Source organism: Pseudonaja textilis, chromosome 8 (genome assembly GCF_049901715.1).
Source record: "Pseudonaja textilis isolate UNSWEBS1 chromosome 8, rPseTex1.2, whole genome shotgun sequence".
Classification (NCBI taxonomy): Eukaryota; Metazoa; Chordata; class Lepidosauria; order Squamata; family Elapidae; genus Pseudonaja; species Pseudonaja textilis.
The window spans coordinates 28951589-28975163 of record NC_141997.1 but is presented as its reverse complement, the minus strand read 5'-3'; the positions used below and the strand labels follow the sequence as shown (position 1 = coordinate 28975163).

General features: G+C 33.3%; 1 protein-coding gene across 9 annotated transcripts in view; it reads left to right on the top strand.

Annotated features, from left to right (window-relative positions):
- Positions 1–21572, top strand: part of DOCK9 (dedicator of cytokinesis 9) — a 111654-nt gene extending 90082 nt beyond the window's left edge. For 5 of the 9 annotated variants that reach the window (XM_026708315.2, XM_026708311.2, XM_026708307.2 and 2 more), the window contains exons 39-54: positions 3494–3609; positions 4588–4725; positions 5223–5405; positions 6286–6399; positions 7338–7553; positions 7872–7929; positions 9144–9250; positions 10503–10625; positions 11241–11354; positions 12441–12476; positions 13138–13284; positions 13603–13813; positions 16052–16242; positions 16593–16693; positions 16784–16922; positions 20347–21572. In XM_026708315.2, the coding sequence (XP_026564100.2) occupies positions 3494–3609; positions 4588–4725; positions 5223–5405; positions 6286–6399; positions 7338–7553; positions 7872–7929; positions 9144–9250; positions 10503–10625; positions 11241–11354; positions 12441–12476; positions 13138–13284; positions 13603–13813; positions 16052–16242; positions 16593–16693; positions 16784–16922; positions 20347–20469 (2117 nt within the window). In that variant the 3' untranslated portion in view covers positions 20470–21572. The remainder of the gene's footprint in view (positions 1–3493; positions 3610–4587; positions 4726–5222; positions 5406–6285; positions 6400–7337; positions 7554–7871; positions 7930–9143; positions 9251–10502; positions 10626–11240; positions 11355–12440; positions 12477–13137; positions 13285–13602; positions 13814–16051; positions 16243–16592; positions 16694–16783; positions 16923–20346) is intronic. The other 4 variants (XM_026708317.2, XM_087937911.1, XM_026708309.2 and 1 more) reach the window with 1 other exon arrangement.
- The last annotated feature ends 2003 nt before the right edge of the window (positions 21573–23575 follow it).

The following is a 23575-nucleotide window of genomic DNA, read 5'->3' as shown; positions in this document are numbered from 1 at the left end:
CCTGTCCCTTCTTACATGCTCAAATGCACAAGGGGAAATATTTCTCCTTTTGTTTTGTTTTTAGTTTGTTTTGTTAGCTCTCTGCCAGCAAAAATAGAGTGTGGGGGGGCGCATGGCTCTTCTGAGCTCCGTCTTTGCTGGCAGGGGCACCGCAGGTTGGTCCTTTGCTGTTTCCAGAGCAGCCCCAAGGCCAGATCTAAGCACCCCGTGGTCCGCATTTGGCCCACGGGCCTTGAGTTTGACACTCCTGGACTAGGATAACTCACTGTGGGACAATTCAAAGCTATATTAATTGTTCAGTTATTTTTATTATCGGTGATCACATTTTCATTGAAATTAATGGAATTCTTGTATTTCTGGCTTGAAATAATTTTATTATTAATGGTCATGGTTCCACTGAAATTAATTTAGCTTTTCTATTTTTTGAATTGTCCCATGGCATGTTACTCTATTCTGGTGAGAGAGACTTCCATCTTTCTTCTGGCTTCCTCACTGATTTTGTTTGTGTGAAGCTGCAAGGATATGTTGGAAATCACAATCAGGTGACTGTAGCAGCCACCACAAATTTGCTAATGTAATTATTCTGAAGATTGTTAAAATTTCAGTTTTACAGGAGTAATGGATTCTGGCTTTTGGATGTGTTCGTTTAGTACAATTTGAGGTTCATTGCTTCAAAAGTATTGCCTAATAATGCACAGTTTCAATTAATTAAAGGTTACAGACTGAGAGGAGACTTTTAGTAGTATACAGATTTTAGCAAGATACACAATTCATCTGGTTTTGTGCCATGATATGTGACTTTCTATCTTATTTACCTCATTTTCTTTGTCAAACACAGCAGCCTTTTTCTTTGATACATTAATTTTCGGATTATTCTTGTTGTATCTTACAATCTGCTAACTTTCACTTCAAGGTTGTTCTGGTTCACAGCCAATACAATACAAACATATACATTCACATCCTACTATGGTTATAGGCATCCTTAAACACTAAGCCATAGATATAAGCCACTAGAAGGACATCATTGTTAATTGTTTGGTAAGCATTTCTCATATGCATAATTACTGTTGTATACTGCTCTGATCATATTCAGCAATCAATTTTCAACAGTTTTTGAACAAAATATTCTATATTCTATGAAACCTTATCCCTTTATCATGCTCTTTAATGACATTACGAATTAATATTACAATAAACATTAATTTACATATGTCTCAATGACTTAATGATCCACTTTGATATTATTATACAAAGTTGTGTCCCACATTCAAAACTTTTCATCACCCCATATACTTCAATGATGTTTTCAGTCTTTCATAATAATAAATTATACACTTAGGTTTATATGTTACATTGTCATCCGTTTTGTTTTCATTTCGTAAAATATAACTCATCTGTATTTTTGTTAATGTATTAATTTTTTAACATATTTATTTTTTAATCTCCAAAGATAAAATGAAAAATACAAAAAAACCAAAACCCAACAAGCTTCTGACAACAAGAGTAAATACCACATGTACAAAAAACAAAGAAAGCCCCAAAATATCAAAAACATCTAACGTTAAACATTAAAAAAGTCCACCTTCGTGGAATTCTGAAAGATGTATTTAAAAAATCTTATTTCCTCCTCCCCTTATATAACAGGTCTTTAACAAAAATGCTATAATACATAAATATCCCTGAGGTGGAAATTTATTTATCTAGTAATCGAATCAACCCTTTTCTGATATATATATATAGATAGATATAGATATATATATAGCAGTTAATTAAATTAATTAAATTAATTAACTTAATTAAAGTTAATTAAATTAATTTAGTTAAGCAGTTAATTTAATTAAGCAGTTAATTTTGCCATCTCTGCTAAATCAGTCAATTCTAAAATCCACTCTTCAACAGTCAGCGTCCCATTTTCCTTCCAATGCTTAACATAAACAATCCTTTCAGTGGTCGCCATGTTAAGAAATAGCATCCTATACTGTTTTTTTTATTGGTTTGTCCATAATACATTTAAAAAGGCTTCAGGTTTCATTAATATTTGTATTTGAAATTAATGTATTATTTCATTTCACAGTTTATGTTCTTTACTGTTTCCTTTTTTAACAATCCAAGCTGCAATTTTTCATATAGTATGGATATCATCAAACCATAGTTTCCAATTAATGAAAGTTTTACACAAAATGCTTGTAATAATATCAAGTAGGAATAAACTTCACTTTTTAATTCCAAATCCTCTACTGCTCTTTCTCTGTTCCTAAAAGGGAAAAATGCAGACAGAAGCAATCCCATATTTTTGTTTCCTGATGGATCCTATGGAAGCAACTCTGACTAGTCCAGAATCCAGAACCTCATTGTGTCGGATTCTCTTTAAAAATGCCAAATGTAACCACTTGGCTCATAAAATGGCTTACTTTTTATGTTTGCCAGCTTGAAGAATTGCATTTTCTCTTGATTTATTCTTATTTTATTTTATTTTATTTTATTTTATTTTATTTTATTTTATTTTATTGTGTATATTATTTGAATAAACTATGCGATTAATCTATGCTATATTTTACTTGTTTATTTTATTAGGATAATAAAAAATATTCTGTGGCCATTAAGTTCAAGTGCAGTAATGAGTAAATAAATCTAAGAATGAATTGATTTGGTCTATTGAATTTGTAAGATAGGAATTGCAAGCTAATGAATCGAAAGTGTACTCATTTCATAAATTGCTTTGTTTTATATATGGCAATAACTTAAACTATATAAAAAAAGCCAAGGTAATTCTTGATCATGAGATGTCTAGGTATGAAACCAAGTCAAAGCTGCTCAAAACTCTGTTGCAGCCCAATTTCTAAGTGAGTCTCAAGACACTGAAACAACCCAGACAGGGAAGTTCTGCTTGTTTCAATGCTATGGCATTCCTTCTTTCTTTCATTTCATCCTCAATAGAATTAAATATATTTGAGATTTGAAGTAAAATTGTTTGTCATCAGAGGCTTCTTAATAACACTAATAAATTTAATCAAATTAAAAAACTGTCTTCTAAAGGTGACTGTTTTTATCTGTCTAAAAATTATGCTGTAAGCAGCATAAATATTTTTCTATATAAACAAATAAATATTAAACCTTCAACTCTTATCCACTCTTCATTTTCTAGTTAAATAAAAAAGAAAAGACAAGTCACAGATTTAGAAATAACACTGTAAGACTATTTGAGTGTTTCTCATAATTTTTAGAACATTTTCTGATAGATAACAAAGCACAAATAATCTACAATTATTAATAGTTATCATTACTGTTTAGGGACCTATAAATACATTGTTCCCTTTAGTATTAAATTTCTCTGTAAAATAATCAAGGTAAATGGATGTTATATGCATTATATTACATGCATTATCTTGTTAATGTTGCTATCTATATCTCCAGCTCTATTCTGTAACATAAATACCACTTGATTAATTGAAATAAAATTGATCTAGATAAAAGTTACTTCAAATTTATACAGGTTATGGCCATTCAGAAGCAGATGTTCTTCACCAATCTTTACTTGAAGCCAATATTGCCACTGAAGTGGGCCTTACGATTCTGAATACTTTATCTTTGTTCACAGTGGCATTTAAGGTATGTTTTAGATATGTACAGTTGTGTACTAATATTGATAAAAACAGTGTCTAACAGTACTATTATTCCTGATATTATATTCCTGCTCTAGAACTTCATTTCATAATTGTGTTTAGGCTTCCTTGTTGGTATTCCTAAAAGGTTGAGTTTCTGTATTATACTGTGTAATATTTTAAAGGCTGTTCTACTTCCCTCCCCCTCAGAAATCTGATAAAAGTCACACTATCCATTAATTGAAATTTTAAGCAATTAATTTGTTAATCAATACTTCTGTTTATTAATAGAATTACCATTAATAACGTCTTTGAGGAAAAAAAGTGTGCTATGTGCACTGGCACCTAGTAAGTGAAATTGCTATTCAGATAGACAAATCAAAACTAATATTGCATACACAAAAGCTGATGTACAGGTAAGTCCTTGACTTACAACAATTTGTTTAACAACTATTTGAAGTAATGACAGCAATGACAAGTTATTTACAACCTGCAAAACTTGCATTTATAACCATTGCCGCATTCCTATGGTTCGATGATCATCATCTGGGTGCTTTGCAAAGGCCTCAGTATCCTAAAATCATGGGATTGCCATTTGAAACCTGCCCAGGGGACTTCTGACAAGCAAAGTCAATGAGAGAAGCCCCTTTAAAAACTACAGCAAAAAGGTTGCAAAATTGGGCATGATTCATTTAACAACTGCATTGTTTAGCAGCAGAAGTTCTGCTCCTAGTTTTGGTTGTAAGTCAAGGACTATCTTCTCTGGATCTAGTCAAAAGGAAACTTTGAAAATGTTATTTGATAATATATCAGTCTATTGTTAACATCAGGATATTGTAAATTTTGCTTATGGTAGTAATTCAGAATTCCTGAATTATTGTATGCAGATCTTTGTGAAGATAATTAATTAGCAGATCTATATACAGATGCCTTAATGTAAATAATTCTATTTTTTTTTCAAAATACACATTTTATTAATTTTAAGAATCAGTTGCTGAAGGATGATGGCCATAATCCGCTGATGAAAAAAGTATTTGATGTATACATTTGCTTTCTACAAAAAAATCAGTCCGAAACAGCTTTAAAAAATGTTTTCAATGCTTTAAGGACATTAATTTTTAAGGTAAGTAGTTTTAATTTCATTTCCTTGATAGTGTATATTAAATTGCTGTATGGTTTCATTTTTTATTTATTTCTCTAACTGTTAGGAATCAATTAAATGCTTTCCCCCATATCATAGATCTACATATTAAATCGAAAAATACAGTACTACGGTTTCAAATGCCAAGGTCTGTCTTTTAGACAGCAGAATAACTTGATCCAGATTGTTGGGGGTAGTATGCAAATAATGCTTCTACATTATAAATCACCCAGAGATTTCTGCGAAGTGCTGTGGGATGATATATAAGCCTGAATGCTAATTGCTATTGCTAATTAATTTCTCTTCTGTTTAATGTCCAACAATATTTTTATTTTGCTCAACTTTAGAAAACATGAAAGTACATTTAGAAATATAAACAATACTACTTGGATTAAGATTTTATTTCATTCTAGTTTGATTAAATCAGTCTTAACAGAATAAGTAAACAGAATAAATAAATAGATTTTTCTGCTCTACAGTTCCCTTCCACCTTTTATGAAGGGCGAGCTGATATGTGTTCTTCACTATGCTGTGAAATTTTGAAGTGCTGTAACTCCAAACTAAGTTCAATTCGAACTGAAGCTTCGCAGCTCCTTTACTTCTTAATGAAGAATAATTTTGATTATACTAAAAAGAGATCGTTTGTAAGGACACATTTACAGGTTAGTATACTTTGTTTCATAAAGAAAAAAAAACGAGACTATCTTTAAATTTCTGAAGATTTTAAACTGAGAGTTTATCTTTGTTAAAATACATACAACAAATGGAGATAATGCATGATTATGAGCATGGATATACATGAAAACAGACACACTTTCTATCAGATGATGTTCTGTTGTCATCTATAACAAATATCAAAAGATAATCCTTATTAATCAAGCATTAAGTTTTATATATACATCATTCTTTGTAAAAAATTGAATTTTGATACTTAGTTTGCTAACTGACATTCAGTTTGCAGAATAGATTTTATATGATACAGCATAGGCTACCTTATTTGACATTTTAGTGATCACACAATTTCTTTTGCAAGATTTTGGAGGGTTTTTTGGAGAAAGGAAGGGAGGCCTTGCATTATGATATTTCATTGCAGGAAACCCAAGTTAGATATTTGGCATAGAGAGTTTATGATCGGATATATTCAGGCCAGGATCTTACTTAGTATCACTTGATGTATATTTTTAATATCTTGTATATCATTTGGAAAGTCGATTTATTTTATACATTTTTAAATTCTTTCTTCAAATTGTAACAATGTAATTTCAGTAAGTACAATCTGATTTGTCTTGATAATAGTCATTTTTGCAATGACATTTGCAAAAATAAATGTTAAGTGGCAGGGAAAAAAAACAAACGCCCTAGTTTTCAGTATGAATATTGCTTGGGTGACGTTGTTTTAAAAGCAGTATTTATATGGAAAAAATATTATTGCTAATTTAAATTATACTGCATGCTTTCAAGCTGAAATTGTAAGATAATTTACAAATTCTTGAATTTTGAATATTGATGAGTAACCAAAATTGTGCTTTTGCCTCTTAATAGGTTATCATTTCTGTGAGTCAGCTGATTGCAGATGTTGCTGGAATTGGAGGAACCAGATTTCAGCAGTCTCTTTCCATTATTAATAACTGTGCAAACAATGATAAATATATTAAGGTTTGTAAAATATGGAATGTAGAATTTGTCAATTGACATTACTCTGGTGGTACTGCGTAATGTGAAGGAGTTTCAGAAGTTCTTGGAACTTGCAAACTACTATTAGAAGTTTATTCCCCTTTATCCATGTGGTTCCGTAAGTTAAGCTTTTTGTATTTGAGGGGAAGGAACACAAATTAGACTTCTAGAAATGTAAGATTTGTTTATGTCAAGTACTATATGTCAGTCTGAACCACAGTAATACAGTCAGTTTTACTACATCATGTGGTCTTCAAAACTATTTTGAGTATGAAAATTCAGCCTTATTGAGAGAAATTTACCATATTGGCAAAGTTGATTGATGACATTTGTACCCTTAAATACCTCCAAACAGTGAGAAAATTCAAAGATAAATTTGTTCTTGTCAAGGTTCCATTTTAACCATCCTTTACCTTTCACAATCTCACTCCTTGAACTCTGATATTGAATGTGGGCTGTTGGCTGAAATCTTCAGTGCTGCAAATTGCCTGACTCTCTGTAACTCTGACAAAAGTTTGTGAACTAATTTATAACTTTACAACCCAACATGATAATAAATGAACATACCACTCTGATTATTTACTGCAGGAGTCTCTATAGACTGTGAAATCCACATATTAGCTAACAAGTCAAAGAGAAGTTTACATTAAGTTCCTTAAATGTATTCAGAATATCTGCATGGTTTGAATTTCTAATACTGCAAAGAGTTGTTTTCTTCAGAGTACAACTTTACACATGGAAGTTGAAGAGAATATGGAATGGAATTAGCATTTGCACCCACCCTATGCTTTTCATTTTGTGCTTTCAGGCAAATGCCTGAAGATGACTTCTATCTATATTGGGTGTATACATTGCAGTTTACTCATCTTTTGTGGCCCTTGTTTGTGCTCACATTATTTATTATGTTATTTCAATTATAGCACACTACCTTTCCTTCTGATGTAAAAGATCTGACAAAACGCATCCGTACAGTCCTAATGGCTACTGCACAAATGAAGGAACATGAGAATGATCCAGAAATGCTAGTGGATCTTCAGTATAGTCTGGCAAAGTCTTACGCTAGTACACCTGAGCTGAGGAAAACATGGCTGGATAGCATGGCAAAAATTCATGTTAAAAATGGAGATTTTTCAGAGGTAAACAAGAAGAAAGTACCTTAAAGTGATATCATGGTACTGTTTCATAATTTAAACAAAAAGTAGTAGTAATTAGATTTTTTTTTAAACAACAAGAAAGTTAAAAACGTGGGAAACTTCATTTCAGCTTAAGGAGAAAGTTGCATTATCTATATATTTGCCTTTGAAGAACAGTCTGCTCTTATCTGTGGAAATAGTGATTTTTTTTCTGAAATAAGTTCCTGTACAAATAGCTTAGTGCTTTTTGCCTCTTCCATTACTTAAACCGTACAATCCCAAATTTATCATAAGTGTCCTTTCTTTCTATTCATAATATAGGCAGCAATGTGCTATGTTCATGTAGCAGCTTTGGTGGCTGAATACCTTCTACGGAAAGGTATGCATCATTGTTATTTTGGGGCAGTAAAATATTTTAAAATACATTAAAAATAATACAGAATGTTAAGTTTATTATTCCAACTCTGTTAATCTCGATCTGTACCTGCATTTTTAAAATTATTTTGGCCTCTCAGAATCCATAGGCAATTAGTTGGTTTTATAGTCGAGCACATAGTTCATCACACAGTCTAATAAATAAATCTGAAACACATATGGCTACATAGAAAAACAAACAAACAGTTCTTTACTTTTTGTAAAGCACATTTCTATTTCAGAAGTTATTTCAGGTGCCCTTTGAAATATGGCGATATTAACTGCGTCTAAATCACGGCCTATACAGCGTCCAAAAGAATCTGCTGAGGATTAGTGGTTTTGAAACATTGCCATGTTGCCAAATCCAAAAACCTAGGTTGTGTATGCCCTTGGAAGCCTATATATTAAAATAAGACAATATGGCTCAATGCAGATTAGACAGCAGTTGTGGTAAACACATGGAGAAGTGTAGATCATAAAGGTGAGCAAGAGAGGAAAAGGCTATTTTTTATTTTCCTAAATTTGGTGCATCTTTTTAACTATAAAATTTACAGGAAAATAACTAAAACTGAGGCATTATTTTCACAACTGTTTTTTGACATGATGCACCCATAATGCTTAAAGCACCTTCATGATATGCCAGAGACAATTCACACAATTCTGGCTATGATATTAACACCATAATACATGTATTTCTGGGTGGAGTGAACTTTAATAATACCCACCTACCAAATTATCTCATATAAAAGGACTTTCTATTGTTCAGTCTTAGTCATGAAAAACCATGGAGTGTTACTTAACTAGTAGGTGGCCTTGTAGAATTGGCTTGAGACTCAGATATCTTGGAAGGTCATTTCTGATAGGTTCTTTGACAAAATTTCCTTGTTGCTGTTCTTGTTACCATGAAATAATTCTTTTGTAGTCTTCTTTAAGAACAGCAGTCACTTGCACTCATTTTTTGGAAGAAAATGTTACAAATAGTTTTAATACTCCCAATATTTGATACATACCACTTTCTAAATATATCCTGATACAATTATACAAAACTCACAACTGAGCTATATACCAGTAGCTATGAGACCGTTTTTATTCATCTGTGGGATTTACATTCTCTCTCTCTCCCTAATTGTTTCAGATTAATTTATGCATTTTTCTTCGTGTTTTTTCCTATATGTTTAGGAATGTTTAGACAAGGTTGTAGCAGTTTCAGAGTAATCACTCCAAATATAGATGAAGAGGCCTCAATGATGGAAGATGTGGGGATGCAAGGTGTTCACTTTAATGAAGTATGCAAACTTAGTTTATATACTTACAAGTCATTATCGTTTTGATTTTCTTGACTTCTGAAATATCTGTTTTATTGACTTGCCCAAATAGGGCTGTCAAATAACATTACATTTTTAATTCATTTATTTATTTATTACAGTTCCTAAGTTGTACATTTACTGCTAAAAACAATCAAACAAACAAACATTTTTTTTAGAAAAGTGCTTTAAAATTTAAAATGAGACTCTGAAAGAGTTAGTGAAATCCTTTAAAACTCACCTTTTTACAAACGATGAAACAAGCCTTCACTACCGAATATAACAAATAATGTATGATGTTCCAGAGTTGAGAGAATGAAATCACAAAGGAACCAAGCTAAAACCTGGTAGTTTTCTATCATGTCAATTTAATTAGCTGATTTGATAATATTAATGCAACTTGTAAAAAATATGAAAATTTCACATTTCCACATTGTTAATACTGCACAGAGCTTCATCCATGGTTTGCTATATTGTACTTAAGAATGTTAAAAGAGCTTGTTATATGATCAAGAAATAGTTTGCATGAATAAGTAAACATGCCACCTAAATGAAAATAACAACATTGCTATCAATTATTCTAGAAAAATATCTGGATTTAATCTTTCTGTAAAAACTACTGTTTATTATTTTCAGATTATTACATTTTGTCACATAGGGAATAAGTGCTTAGCTTAGCTGATAATTATTGCATGTACTCTGCTGAGTCCTGAACTTTATCTTATGATAATTACATGAACTCTAGACCCTATTAAAGATAGATATATATCTGTTCTAGGAATATTGATATCAAGTTGATGATAAACCAATACAAAAATGCACTGATATATTATCAGTTAATTTAATATATATTGATTCTGCCATTTTGTTCTAAGAAAATGGAGGTAAATGGAAAATTCTTTTGACATTAAAATAAAAGAATTGAATGTGGTGTTCTGCAGTATATTAATCAAACAAAGATCAAACTGAGTTAAAAATATAAATCAAATAATTTAAAATAATAAATTACAAATAATAAAAATTTTGAATGTTACTTGCCGTCCCTGTTTACTTCTTGAGCAATTTTTTATTAGAATATTTGCTGTATATTGCTAGTGCTTAAATATGAGATAGATAGATGTATCAATAGATAGTGTAAAATGCATCTATATTTTTATTTTTTTTCTTCCTAAAATTGGTACAGATTCATTTCTATTAATAATGACCGTTTGTTTGTCATCCTTTCTGTAACTAGGAAATATTGATGGAATTATTGGAACAATGTGCAGATGGTCTTTGGAAGGCTGAACGTTATGAACTGATTGCTGATATATATAAACTTATAATTCCCATTTATGAAAAACGAAGAGATTTTGAGGTATTAATTTAAATCTATAAATACTTCAGAGACTTTTTTTAATACTGTTTAATGATGTAGTACATTCAACTTGTAAAAAAATAATGCCCGGTTCCAAGGACTAGCCGACCATACAGGTAGTCCTTGAGAAACGACGGGCCATTTAACAACTGTTCAAAACTCCCCCCCTCCAATCTACATACCAACATGTTTCAAAGTTATGCCAAATGCAGTGCTCCAGCGGTGATTCACACTTACGACAGACCATGGGGATTCTGCAGTGCAATGAGTTGACTTCATAGTTGAGCACATAGTTTATCATATAGTCAAAGCTCAGTAAGAAGACTACCTTTTTTCTATATATCTTTATAGACTTGAGATGCTTACAGTTAATTTTTTCAGTTGTTATATAGTCCTGCCTAACTTAATGAATCTGGGACCGTTAGATATTTCAACAAATGCCACTGTTAATAATTTAAAAAGTTATTTTTAACATGAAACCCTTTTTTGTTCTAGTTTAAGAAAACCTAGTTTTGAATTTTTAAAACTTAAGTAGATAATACATTTTATTCTGTTTCTAATAACCCAAATGTATTAATGTCTTTACTTATAAAAACATTTCGCATCTATTTTTAGAAATTAGCTCATCTGTACGACACATTGCACCGGGCATATAGCAAAGTTACTGAAGTTATGCACACAGGAAAGAGATTGTTGGGAACGTATTTCAGAGTTGCCTTTTTTGGACAGGTGAGCATTATCTGTTGTAGTTTTTGCTCAATGCCAATTAAATTCCTGAAGAATGCAATATACAGGTAGCCCTCACTTAGCAACCACAATTGGGTTTGACAACTACATCACTAGGCGATCGCAGTCATTAAATGAAACTTCATATGATTGTGATGGGCATACATCCCTTCTCATTCAGTCGTTAAACAGCTTGCCCTGGTTGTTAAGTGAAACAACACATGAGAGTGACTTTCAGTTTTACTGCCAACTTTACCATAGAGCAGGTCTCCAAACTTGGCAACTTTAAGACTTGTGAACTTCAACTCCCAGAATTAACGTCCACAAGTCTTAAAGTTGCCAAGTTTGGGGACCCCTGCCATAGAGTCTGCTTCTTGGAAGTTGGTTGTGAAGTGTACAAGTGGCAATCGTGACTGTGATATGTTCTTGAGGGTCGTAAATTCCTGCTGATTGCAAAGTGCCCAAATGTTCATCATGCCATTGCAGGGCTGCTGCAATGATCATGAATATGAGGATTGGTTGTAAAGTACTTTTTCAGCAAGAATTGTCACTTTGAATGGTCACTAAACAGGGCAGTTGTTAAGCAAGGTCTACCTGTATTCTAACAGCATGCTTTTAAAACCTGTTTGTATCTATTTCTATTTGCATGTACTTTCAATTAATGTTTATAGAGCTAACAGATGTATTCTGGAAAGGACAATCTCTTCATCAGTAAACTTTATGCTTTTTTCTTTTTTCTTTATGATTACTTTCTTAAGGCAGCGGTAAGTTTTCTACTAATATCAATATGAAATTATTAAGCACATTACTTAGTGTTTTGATATGGAGAAGTTTTTTTTTCTGATCTTTGTTTCAATTTTTGTGAAAATATATAATTTCACTTGGAAAAGATACCTCTGTACTTGGGCATACTCACTATTTTAACATATATATATTTCCTTTGCAACCAAATAAAGTAAATTGTGTATATAAGAGTATATGTGTATGTGCACTTATTGGAGAAAAATATGTGTTGGTGATAGAAATTAAATTATGACAGGACTGAAACATATAACACTCCATTTATTCTATTGTCTCTTATGACTATAGCAATACCAGTTTACAGACAGTGAAACAGATGTGGAGGTAATTACAAATATTGCTTTTTAAAGCGAGCAGTGCAGTAATCATCACTGCATACAAGCTTAATCTGGTGTGGATATTGTTGTCAATTTAGTCTGCATTTTAAACATACTATATTGTATTCCCTGCACCATTTCATTTTCAGATACAGATATTTATTTCTGTGATTTATAAAACAATAGATCTGCTTTCTAGATGAAAACACCTGTTTCACCTACCATGGAACCTATTCAAATAAATAAATCAGTGAATATGTGAGCAATGATGATTTATAGCATTTCCTTAAAATAAGATATAATTCAGCTAAATTAACCCTTGATTTAAAATCACACAATTGGGTTGTACTGCATGACACGATGAACTATTATAGAGTGTTTTGTTAAACTTCAAAATACACAAACTTTTAAACATGGACTAGTGCTTTGGCATGTGAAACAGGCATACAAACAATATATTGGAAAAATGTATGTTCCTGAAAACATTAACATCACATATAATTACGACATTCATTATATAGCTGTGTGTATTCATTTTAATGCAACCCCACTGCTTTATTCTTCAATATTTTTTCTCCTTCATCCTTGACATTAAAGACTGACATTGCATTACACATTGAATATTGATATAATCAGAACTTAACTATTATGTGTTATTTTTTCTAAAGGGATTCTTTGAAGATGAGGATGGAAAAGAATATATTTACAAAGAACCTAAGCTCACATCTCTTTCAGAAATTTCCCAGAGGCTACAAAAGCTCTACTCAGATAAATTTGGATCTGAAAATGTCAGGATGATCCAGGATTCTGACAAAGTAGGACCACATAATATTTTATAAGAATTGAAGAAGCTGTAACAAAATCTAAATACAGTAAACCTAATAAATAAATGAAATCATCTGTTGCCATTGTTTAAATAGAATAAAATAAGGCTTTACAGATCTTCATTTGTTTTAATAATTGTAATAAAGCTAGTCTGGGCTTAGTAATACTACTGAATACATCAAGGTTTTTATGTCAATTTTTCAACAAAATGGTGTTTTTAGTTCTCATGAAAATATTCTATCAGCCTTACATTAATAAATAACTATATATTCATAACTGAGCATTGTATTATCTACAATTTTTTGAAGGTAAATCCTAAGGATTTGGATTCAAAATATGCCTATATTCAAGTCACACACGTAGTTCCATATTTTGAAGAAAAGGAATTGCAGGAAAGAAAAACGGAATTTGAAAGGAATCACAACATCCGCCGATTTATGTTCGAAATGCCTTTTACTCAGCTGGGTAAAAGACGAGGTGTGGTGGAAGAGCAATGCAAGCGACGCATCATTCTTACAGGTAGTGCAGAGAAAATGCAGCTCTTGTTTCTCCTGCCACTCACCCACCAAACTTATTTTGTTCCCCTCAAATTTAGAGCAATCTGTGTTTTATTAAAGGTTTGTGTTTATGTCTTACCAACTCTCACAATTCCATTTGGCAGGAAATTGGTATAGGGTTTTTATTCCTACCAAGGATAAGTAGGATTGAATCAGTCATAATCAATTATATTTAGGTACTTTTATGAACATATGAGTGTTGAAAACTAATACAGGGTATGCTGTAAACATTTTTCTATGCTGACCTTGACCTGCTTAGCTAGGAGTCCTGACGGAATTAGTCACATTCTTGCAAATATGAAAGTAGTTCTAAGTTGTCTACATCTCTTAAGGTAGTCTTTAAATCTGGCATTAAAGTATCATTTACAACAATTCTAATGGAAAAGACTGTTTTGTATCTTTTCACATTTTTAAACATATTTTGATTTATGGTAGTATGTGAGACGTTCACATTATGTGCATGCTTGAGTCTTGTTTTTTATTCATATCCTGTCCTTTTAAACAAATGTAGCCCTACAAAGAGCTGATTTTCTGACAGAACTTAGTTTTTATGGCCTTTCAGTTGCCATAAATTTAGTTATTAATATGTCAAGGCCAGATGATATGCTGACTCATGACTACCCTTGCGCCATGATTATTGATTGCTTAAGTAAGATTGGATAGCTGTCAGGGATGTTTTTTTCTCACTAAGAAACCAAAACATCCTTGTTTCTTAATGATAATCTGTTAATTGTTCTCAATTTTTACCATACTTGAACCAGCTGATTTATATAAATCAAGTAATGTAAAAATATACAATTACAGACAATAAAAATGAAAAATCGGTGAAATGAAAATTAGTAAAATCAAGAAAAATTAATCAGGAAAAAGTACCGTGAAGTACAAGAACAAATGAGAAGGCAATAAAGAAAAAATACATTTTAGCAGCAGTAGAATCAAAGAGGTTTTTTTAAAGCATTTGTGTTGATACAAGACAAAAACCAAAGCAATCTAACCTAGAAAAAAGTAGAATTATAATCTTCCCATGCTAGTCCTTTTAACTCAAGAGTGCTCTACAATAGATTCATCCAGGGTTCTACCAGTTCGCACCGGTTCAGGCGAACCGGATGTTAAATTTGAACCAGTATTTGAACCAACCAGCTGGCCCTGCCCCACCTCTCCCTCTCAGGAGTCTCCATGTGGCCCATTTTCGACGCAGGTAAGTGCAGGGCTTGCCCAGAGGCTCTGGGAGGGGGAAAAATGGGTCTTCCGGAAGTCCGGAAACAGGCCTGTTTCTGGTGTCCAGAGGGCCTCCAGAGCCCAGGGGAGGCCATTTTGCCCTCCCAGAGGCCCAAGGGAAGCCTGTAGATCCTTGGGAAGGCGAAAAACGCCCTTACTTAGAAGTACCAGAAGTCGCAAAACTGGTCTGTTTCCAGCTTTCGGAAGGCCTCCAGAGCCCAGGAGAGGCAGTTTTCTCCCTCCCAGAGGCCCGAGGGAAGCCTCCAGACCCTTGGGAAGGCGAAAAACAGCCTTACCGGAAGTACCAGTAGGCCACGCTCACCATGGCCATGCCTACCCAGCAACTGGGCAGCAAACCGCAGCAAACCGGTTGCTGGGATTTTTTTCCCACCCCTGGATTCATCTTACCATGTGCCGACTAACACAGGAGGAGACTTTTATTCATTACTTTGGTCACAGTTATTGTGACCTTAAAGGATATAATTACACCAAGAAATAATCTGGTACCCAGTAAACAGCTGAAACATTACAGGGGATTACATGTCCAAGGCCATTTACATGGGCTTCTGTATGAGGGCATCATGATGTTTATAGGAACATTTTGACATTACCATAACTTTTTAAATGCTTCTACCTGGAGTTTCTTCATTTTGCAACTGGGATCTGAAATCTTGCAGCCGCACCTTTCATGGGAAAAATGCTAAATAAAGAGTGCATTTTTTAAAAAGCATTACATCATTTGTTGATACTTATTTGCTATTCAGGGATAGCTATATTAAGGATTGTCTGCAGACGGGACACAAAGGAACACTAATTTCCAAACTTGTGATTTTTTAGAATATGCATTTTTAGACAAAATCTACTTCGTCCCAATATAAAAAGAATTGCATTATCAGTTTTTAAAAAAAGGGGTTTTTTTTATTTTCAAAACTTTGTGATTGAAATTAACCACATACTTAATCATATTGTTTTCTTTCTCTAGTTATAAATTGTTTTCCATATGTAAAAAAGCGGATTCCCATAATGTATCAACAGTACAAAGATTTAAATCCAATTGAGGTAGCCATTGATGAAATGAATAAAAAAAATGCAGAACTCCGGCAACTTTGTTCATCCACTGAAGTTGATATGATCAAACTTCAATTAAAGCTGCAGGGTAGTGTTAGTGTCCAGGTAAGTGCCGTACATTTTTCATTTGGTATATTTCTTTTTTTTTTAACCATTAAACCATTTCCCCTCCTTTATTATTCAACATCTGCTATTCGTTATATTAAAATAATAACCTAAATAATCAAAATCTAATCTAAAAAAGAGGAATGGATTTGACATGGTCTGCATTGAGTCATACTGTGTCTTACAATGAGGCATCCTTTTTGTAAGTAGCCCTATTCAGATGGCGTATTTCATCCTGTTGCAGATCACACAAGAGCTGCATGAGACACTGAGCAGAGTCCCTGCTATGGATTCACTCCATAGCAGGAGGGGGAAAAACCTATATTAATGAACAGCAATTTTTCTTTTAGGTCAACGCTGGTCCATTAGCCTATGCCAGAGCTTTCTTGGATGATACAAGCACCAAAAGATATCCAGACAATAAAGTCAAATCACTGAAGGAAATTTTCAGGTAAGCAATCTGAAAATATTTTTTTTCCTTGGACATAAGATACTTGAATGCTTTTAACTTTATTTTATTTTACTTCCATTTTTATTTCAGACAGTTTATTGAAACTTGTGGGCAGGCTCTAGAAGTAAACGAACGGCTTATAAAAGAAGACCAGATAGAATATCAAGAAGAAATGAAAGCTAACTATAGAGAGATGGCAAAAGAACTTTCTGAAATTATGCATGAGCAAGTATGTACTGAGCTTCATTCAAGATACTCTAGATTATCCTATGGTTAAGAAGCATTATCTCCATGTCAGTTATCTCACCCAGAGTTTGCCTATCTTGATTTTTGTTTGCTTGGCTGTATATGTGTATCTAGTGCAGACAAAAATATAAATTATATATATATATATATATAAAGAAGACATTTGAACAAGAGAGGTTGTGCCTTATTTTACTTTTTCCCTTAAAGCTGACATAAAAATAAGTTTGGCAATTTTCTTTTTCTCTTATTTTCCCTAAATCTGTCCTGCTATGAAATAAACAGTAGGGTCTAAGATGAGCTATGGTAACATTTGCAGCATAACTACTGCAGTAGATTGCCAATATCACATTTCTGTTTAACAGTTGCTTAGTAAAATTAATATTTTCTGTCAATACTATGTTTGTACAACATGGAAGCACATGTTCAACAATAGCACATTGTATATTTTTGCTATTTCTTGATATGTTTAAATTAAACACAACATAATTTTAAAAACATCATTTTCCTACAATAAGCATGGAGTACCTCTGTGACATGGATCAAATTGCCAACCAATCATGTTCAGCCCACCAATTTCTTCCCCAAATCAATACAGAGAATTTTATTTTTTTTTCTGATTAAGAGATATTTGGACTTGAGAGCAATTCTTGTTATTATTTTGCAATCTGATTATACCACTTTTTTAAAAAAAACCTCTACTTTGTATTGTGGAGTACCATTTTCAAAGAGAGTTGGTGAAAACGTGTTATTCTTCTAAATGCTGCATACTCCTCCGTATTAATTCCCCCTGCACTGGAACTATACTATATTAACCAATATCAAGTATTTGTCTTGTACTGTAAAGCAACAGTTAATTATAAGTCTAATATTATGTGTGGAAACAGTATAAGAAGCGAGAGATTTATGTCTGAAAAATCTGCATATATTTGTTTATGAATGTGTGAATGGGATTCAGACAATCACATCTGAGTATAATACGCTGCAAGGAGGGTGGACCTGCCATTACTGGTATGCAACCCCTGTGTGCCTTCCCAAAACCAATTTAAACCCTGCTATAATTGGAGCTACTCTTAATATAACTGATTCCAGTGAATGATACAGACTCTGTGGGTGGTGGCCAGCCTGAGTGCCAGTAGTTTATGAAAATCTCTCAAGATTTCAGGAAGGAGTAGAGCAACAAATTTCTCAGGAGATTTGCAATCTGAAAGACTTAAGCCATTCAACTCTCTCTATATGGTGCTCCTTAGAGGCTTCCAATTATGAAATAATCTTGTATTTTTAAAAAAGTTGGGAACCAACATTTATTGATCTCTTATTGAAATATCTTGCATTTTTATCTTATTTTCATAAAGGGTGTACTTTTTTTTTTTGCAAAGTTTAAATACCTATTTTGCTTTCCTAAATACATATTAAAGAAATTAAACAAATTTTCTTTGAGAAAAAGTGTTATATATTCTATATTCCATAGAAACCTTAATGGGCATCTCTCTTCCTTCCTTTTCTTTTTCCCTATGCTGCTTTGAAAATGTGATCAGCTGGGATGGTAATATCTTTTAGTTTCTTTCTAGTTTTCTCTTTGTCTTTTAGTTATGTTTTATTTGACTTTAACTTATTAGCACAAGACAAATTGCATTACCTTTGTTTATATTGCATATTAGATTTGTTTCTAATAAGTGAAGTAGTTTCTCATTCTCTAGCCCTAGTTTACCATACAGGTAGTGTAGGCAGTCTTCCCCAAGCTAATAACTTCAAGATACTGTGCTCTGCAACTCTTGAAATCCCTAGCCAGCAGGATTTAGGACAGCTTGGCATGGCCAGCTCACCGCCACCAAGTCACTTCTGCCAATTCACTGCCGCCAAGTCCCTGCAACTCAGTGAGGCAACTCTTCATGGGTGACCAGAAGGAGAGCTGGGAGAGCAAGCGGGTAGGTGAGGGCTTCCCATTTTCACACCCCCTGCCACCATCACCCCGAACTCAGGACTGGAGACGTGAGGCAGTGGCAGTAGGTGGTGTGAAAATGGGACACATCTGGCTGCCGCCACTTCCCCATCACCCGCTGGCCTATCCGGAACAAAGCTCCATAGCTGTGGCGATGGTGGCCAGGGAGGTGAAAATGGAAAGCCACTGCTGCTCTGCACTCTGCCCACCCACTCACTCAACCAGCTCTTCTTTTGGCTAGATGCAGCAAATTGTCCCTGCGGCGAGTTGGCCATATGGAGTTGTCCCAGTGGTGGGCTGCTGCCGGTTCAGACCAGCTTGCCCATACGACCACTGGTTGGGCCCAACCAACCGCCCAGGAGCTATCCTGTCCGATATATCTCAGCTTTTTGCTCGTGCGCTTGCAGCCCAGCTGCTTTCTGCACCTTGGCTGCCGTGTACAGGAAATTCCCTTGGTTTTGCAGCCATGCGCAAGCGCAGATGTTGCACACAAAGGGGGCGTACACGCATGCTCTCACATTTGCAGCAAACCAGTTGTTAAGGTATGTGCAGCCCACCTCTGAGTTGTCCTGTGATGACTTGGTGGGTGGGTTGGCAGAGGCAGCTTTGCAGTGGAGAGCTGCTAGTGGCAAGCTGGCCGTTGCGAGCTGTCCCATTCTGTAGCCAGCATAATTACTGGTGATTTTGACTAGGAATGGTAAGAATTGCAGTCGGAGCTATCTGCAACATACTTGATTAGTAACAAAATAAGTTCTGAAAAACTTAATTTTGTGTGCTGACCTCTCCCCCCCACTAACTTTCATTTTGCCATACTTGTGCAGATCTTAATAGTTAATATTAACTATAATTGATACTTGTACGCCAGCTTCCAAAACCTGTATGACATTGCATATTCTTCAATTACTCAAAAATATTTTAGTTGGCTTAGAGATCAGAAATAAAATATCTACCTCCACCCTTATTTGACTAATTTCTTTACAAATTGTCCTGAACCAGTAAATCCATTTTTCATGTTTTGATATTGTATAATTGAAAAATTATCAGTCATATAAGATTAAAAGAAGTTATTTTCTTTGGGGGGAAATAGCCAATATGTTCAATATAGAAATGGGCTTTATTTAATGTACCGTCATGCTACATAATCCATTGTTGTCTTTCATTTCTGTGACTGGGAATGAAAGACTTATTTTGATCCATAACTGTTTTTCCACTAGAGAAGTCAGCCAAACCTCATTGCAATAATATACATGGGAAGTATAATCCCTTTAAATAATTGGGGTGGTGTCATCAGGTAAATCATTTTGTCTCTTTCTAAAGTACATAGAGGTATAATATGCTGTTCTCATCTTAAAAATTACATTCATGCAAGGGATATTCAAAATTGGCTGATACCCTAATCTTTACAAAGATTATTATTCTTTACAATGTTCTCAGCCTGTGTGTAAGACACCCTTTTTTCTTTTTTAAGATTACTGCTGTGGAAGAAAAGGCCAATGCAATGTCCAACTCACTACACATTTTCAATGCCATTAGTGGGACAGCAACAAGCACAACAGTTCATGGGATGCCCAGCTCTTCTTCAATTGCATAACTGTCTTATACGTGAAAGTACCTTGACTTTGGAACAAGAGGGTTTGGGGATGGCTTGCTAACTCAGGATGAAATAAAAAATTGTGAAAGAACTATGCAGATTCTAGTTATTGTATCAATCAGGTATAAAGAAATAAGACATCAAAAGTGCACATATTTTTATATTATGCTTGCAATATTATATGTTCCGAGAAGTATTTAGGAAAACTGATCACATAAGGACTTCATGAAGTGAATGGCACAGTGTAGGCAGATTTGGAACATGTGTGTAGACACACACTTATGAGAGTGTTGCTGAAGTTATGCACATATCAACTGATAAAAGTATTAACCACTATGAACTAAATAAGCACTAAATAGAGGTGTTAATGTACGTAGAAGTAGGTTTTTATATTGTTGACTAACAGTTGTGCTCTATTTTATAACTTACTGGCATTTTGGAGAGCTTATAAGCTTAAAAGGAATAAAGTATTTACTTCCAATCAATGGTGACTATATATTATCTTAAACAATAAATGTAAAAGTTTGTTAATACAGCTTATAAGGTCTATATAAATGTATTGCATTTTAAATATTTTTAATATTCATACTCACTTTCATCCTTTTACAGTTGTGATGGATTCATGTTCATTCCAAGTAAATGCTCTATTTTCTTTTACATTTTATTTGTATATATAAAGTGCAATATGAAGTTGTATACACTTTCTGTAACATTATGCACTGTTAAAAAAAAAAAACCTAATTTTGCCAAAGTGATGGAATATAAAAGTGGTGATGACTACTGTGGAAATGGTGATGTAATTTAAGGCTTTTGCTGTGTTGCTTAAAGACATGAATAATTTTATACCTGCAAAAGATAAAGGTTTTAATTTTATTTAACTGGAATCACTGTCCTGCTGTAATTAAACATTATGTATAACATCTATATTTTTTAAAAAATTAATTTATGTGCAATTTATTTGGATCTTTTTATTTTGCAAAACAAATCACTAAAATCAAATATTACATTATTTTAATAAATAATATTTTCATATTCTTTTTTGACATATTTGGTTTAGGTTTTGTGCTATTCTTAAGATTTGCAATAAATGATAACTACTCATATGTGTCACTTGGAAATTCTGATTTATTATGTAGAGATGTTGATAGAAATTATTACCATAGCTAGATTTCTTGATTTTTAAGATAGTTGTTTAAATTCCTTGATGTATGCATTAGAAACTTAATGATTTCCTACTATTCTGTTTTTAGAATAACTTTAATTTATGCAAAATTCAATGTTGGCTACCATTATATGGCTTATATTTTTAATTAGTGGAGAGTCCAGATCCAGCTGAATTACAGAATATTGAAGGAACTTGCTGAATATCTGGTTGAACTTTATACATTTTGATCCTGGACAATGAATAAAATGCCAAACAAAATCTTCAAAAATGGGAAAAGGGAAGATCAAGAGAACTAGATTGCTCAAACTGATATGGATCTAAGAAATTTCCAAAGCAGATAAGATATTGACCAATATGTATTTTCAAAATAATATAATTGCCAGAAAATACTAGAAGAAATCTCATCAGATTTCTTTAAAGTCACTAGGAATCATCAGAAATTTGTTTATATACAACATGAGCAGGAAATTAAGTTTCTTTTTTAAGATGTATTAAAAAATAAGTAAAGCTCAGACAATGTCATGGGCTACATCAAAAACAGCTAAACCAGGAAATAAGGCAGAGCATAAATAATTAAATATGTGAATAAATGAAGTGACTGCTGTATTTTTCTTGTCATCAACTAACAGAGTCCAAGTGCTGAAATTTACTTTTCTTCTCATCTCTTTGCAGTCCTGCATTTTATGGGCTAAAATCTAATTATGTCAGTTTCACATGGCTAAATTCCAAGGTAAATAATAAAAGGAGCATAATTCCTACAATAGATGAAGGGCTGATCATTCCAAATGCTTTTGTGAGGAAAGATATATATATATGCAGGTGGGAATGTTAACATGGCATTCTCTCTGTGAATTGTAAAGGGATTTCCTCTGCATGCTTAGGCCTTTTCATCCAAGTAATCCTGCTTCTAATAATTGCCTGATAAATCAACTGAGTTACCTAATCATGTAGAACTGCGGATGTCCAAATATGTTGTGACACACAGAGCCTGCTTAATCTGTCCTTTTATTGTTGATCTATTACCATAGTCTTACATTTGCAGTTTCACTGACACATTTTAAGAAGGAGCACACCCTTCAAAGTATTTCACATCTGGACAGGCAAAACTGGTTGCTGGATATTGCCTGTCCTACATCTTTAGTTTCTCTGATGTTGACTTTACACACTAGAGGTTGTTTTCCGCAAAGGCCAGCAACTGAATGAAAAAAGGAAGGGGATTTTAAATTGACACTGCAATCCAGCTGAATTGATATCTATTTACATGGACTGTGATAGAAACCTAAAGAGAAAAAAAAAATACAACATAATTATTATTATTATTAGTCATATGGTTAACAATATTGGGATTTATTGCTTATTTTATTGTGTTTTATTATAATAAGCACACCTCAAAGGAAAAAAATATAGTTAATTTGTTCGTAACATTTCAATGACAATATATTCCCCAGCCTTTCGTTACTGCTCCAGCTTTTGCCTGTAATTTCAAACTACCAGCAGTAAAGATACAGGTAGTCCTCAACTTATGACCACATTTGAGCCCAACATTTCTGTTGCTAAGCAAAACACTTGTTGAGTTTTGCCCTGTTTTGCAATCTTGCCACAGTTCTTAAGTGAATCACCACAGGTGTTAAATTAGTAACCCAGTTGTTAAGTGGATCTGGCTTCCCCACTGACTTTGCTTGTCAGAAAGATACAAAAGGTGATCAGATGATCCCAGGACACTGCAACCATCATAAATATGAGTCAGTTGTCAAGTGCCTGAATTTTGAACACATGATCATGGGGATGCTACAATCGTTGTGTGAAAAACGGTCATAAATAAATTTTTTCAACGTAACTTCGGTTATTAAACTGTTGTTAAGTCAAGAACTACCTGTATTTTTTCCCCTCATTAGCTAGCAATATTGAATGAAAGGAATCTGTTCAAAGTACCAATACCTA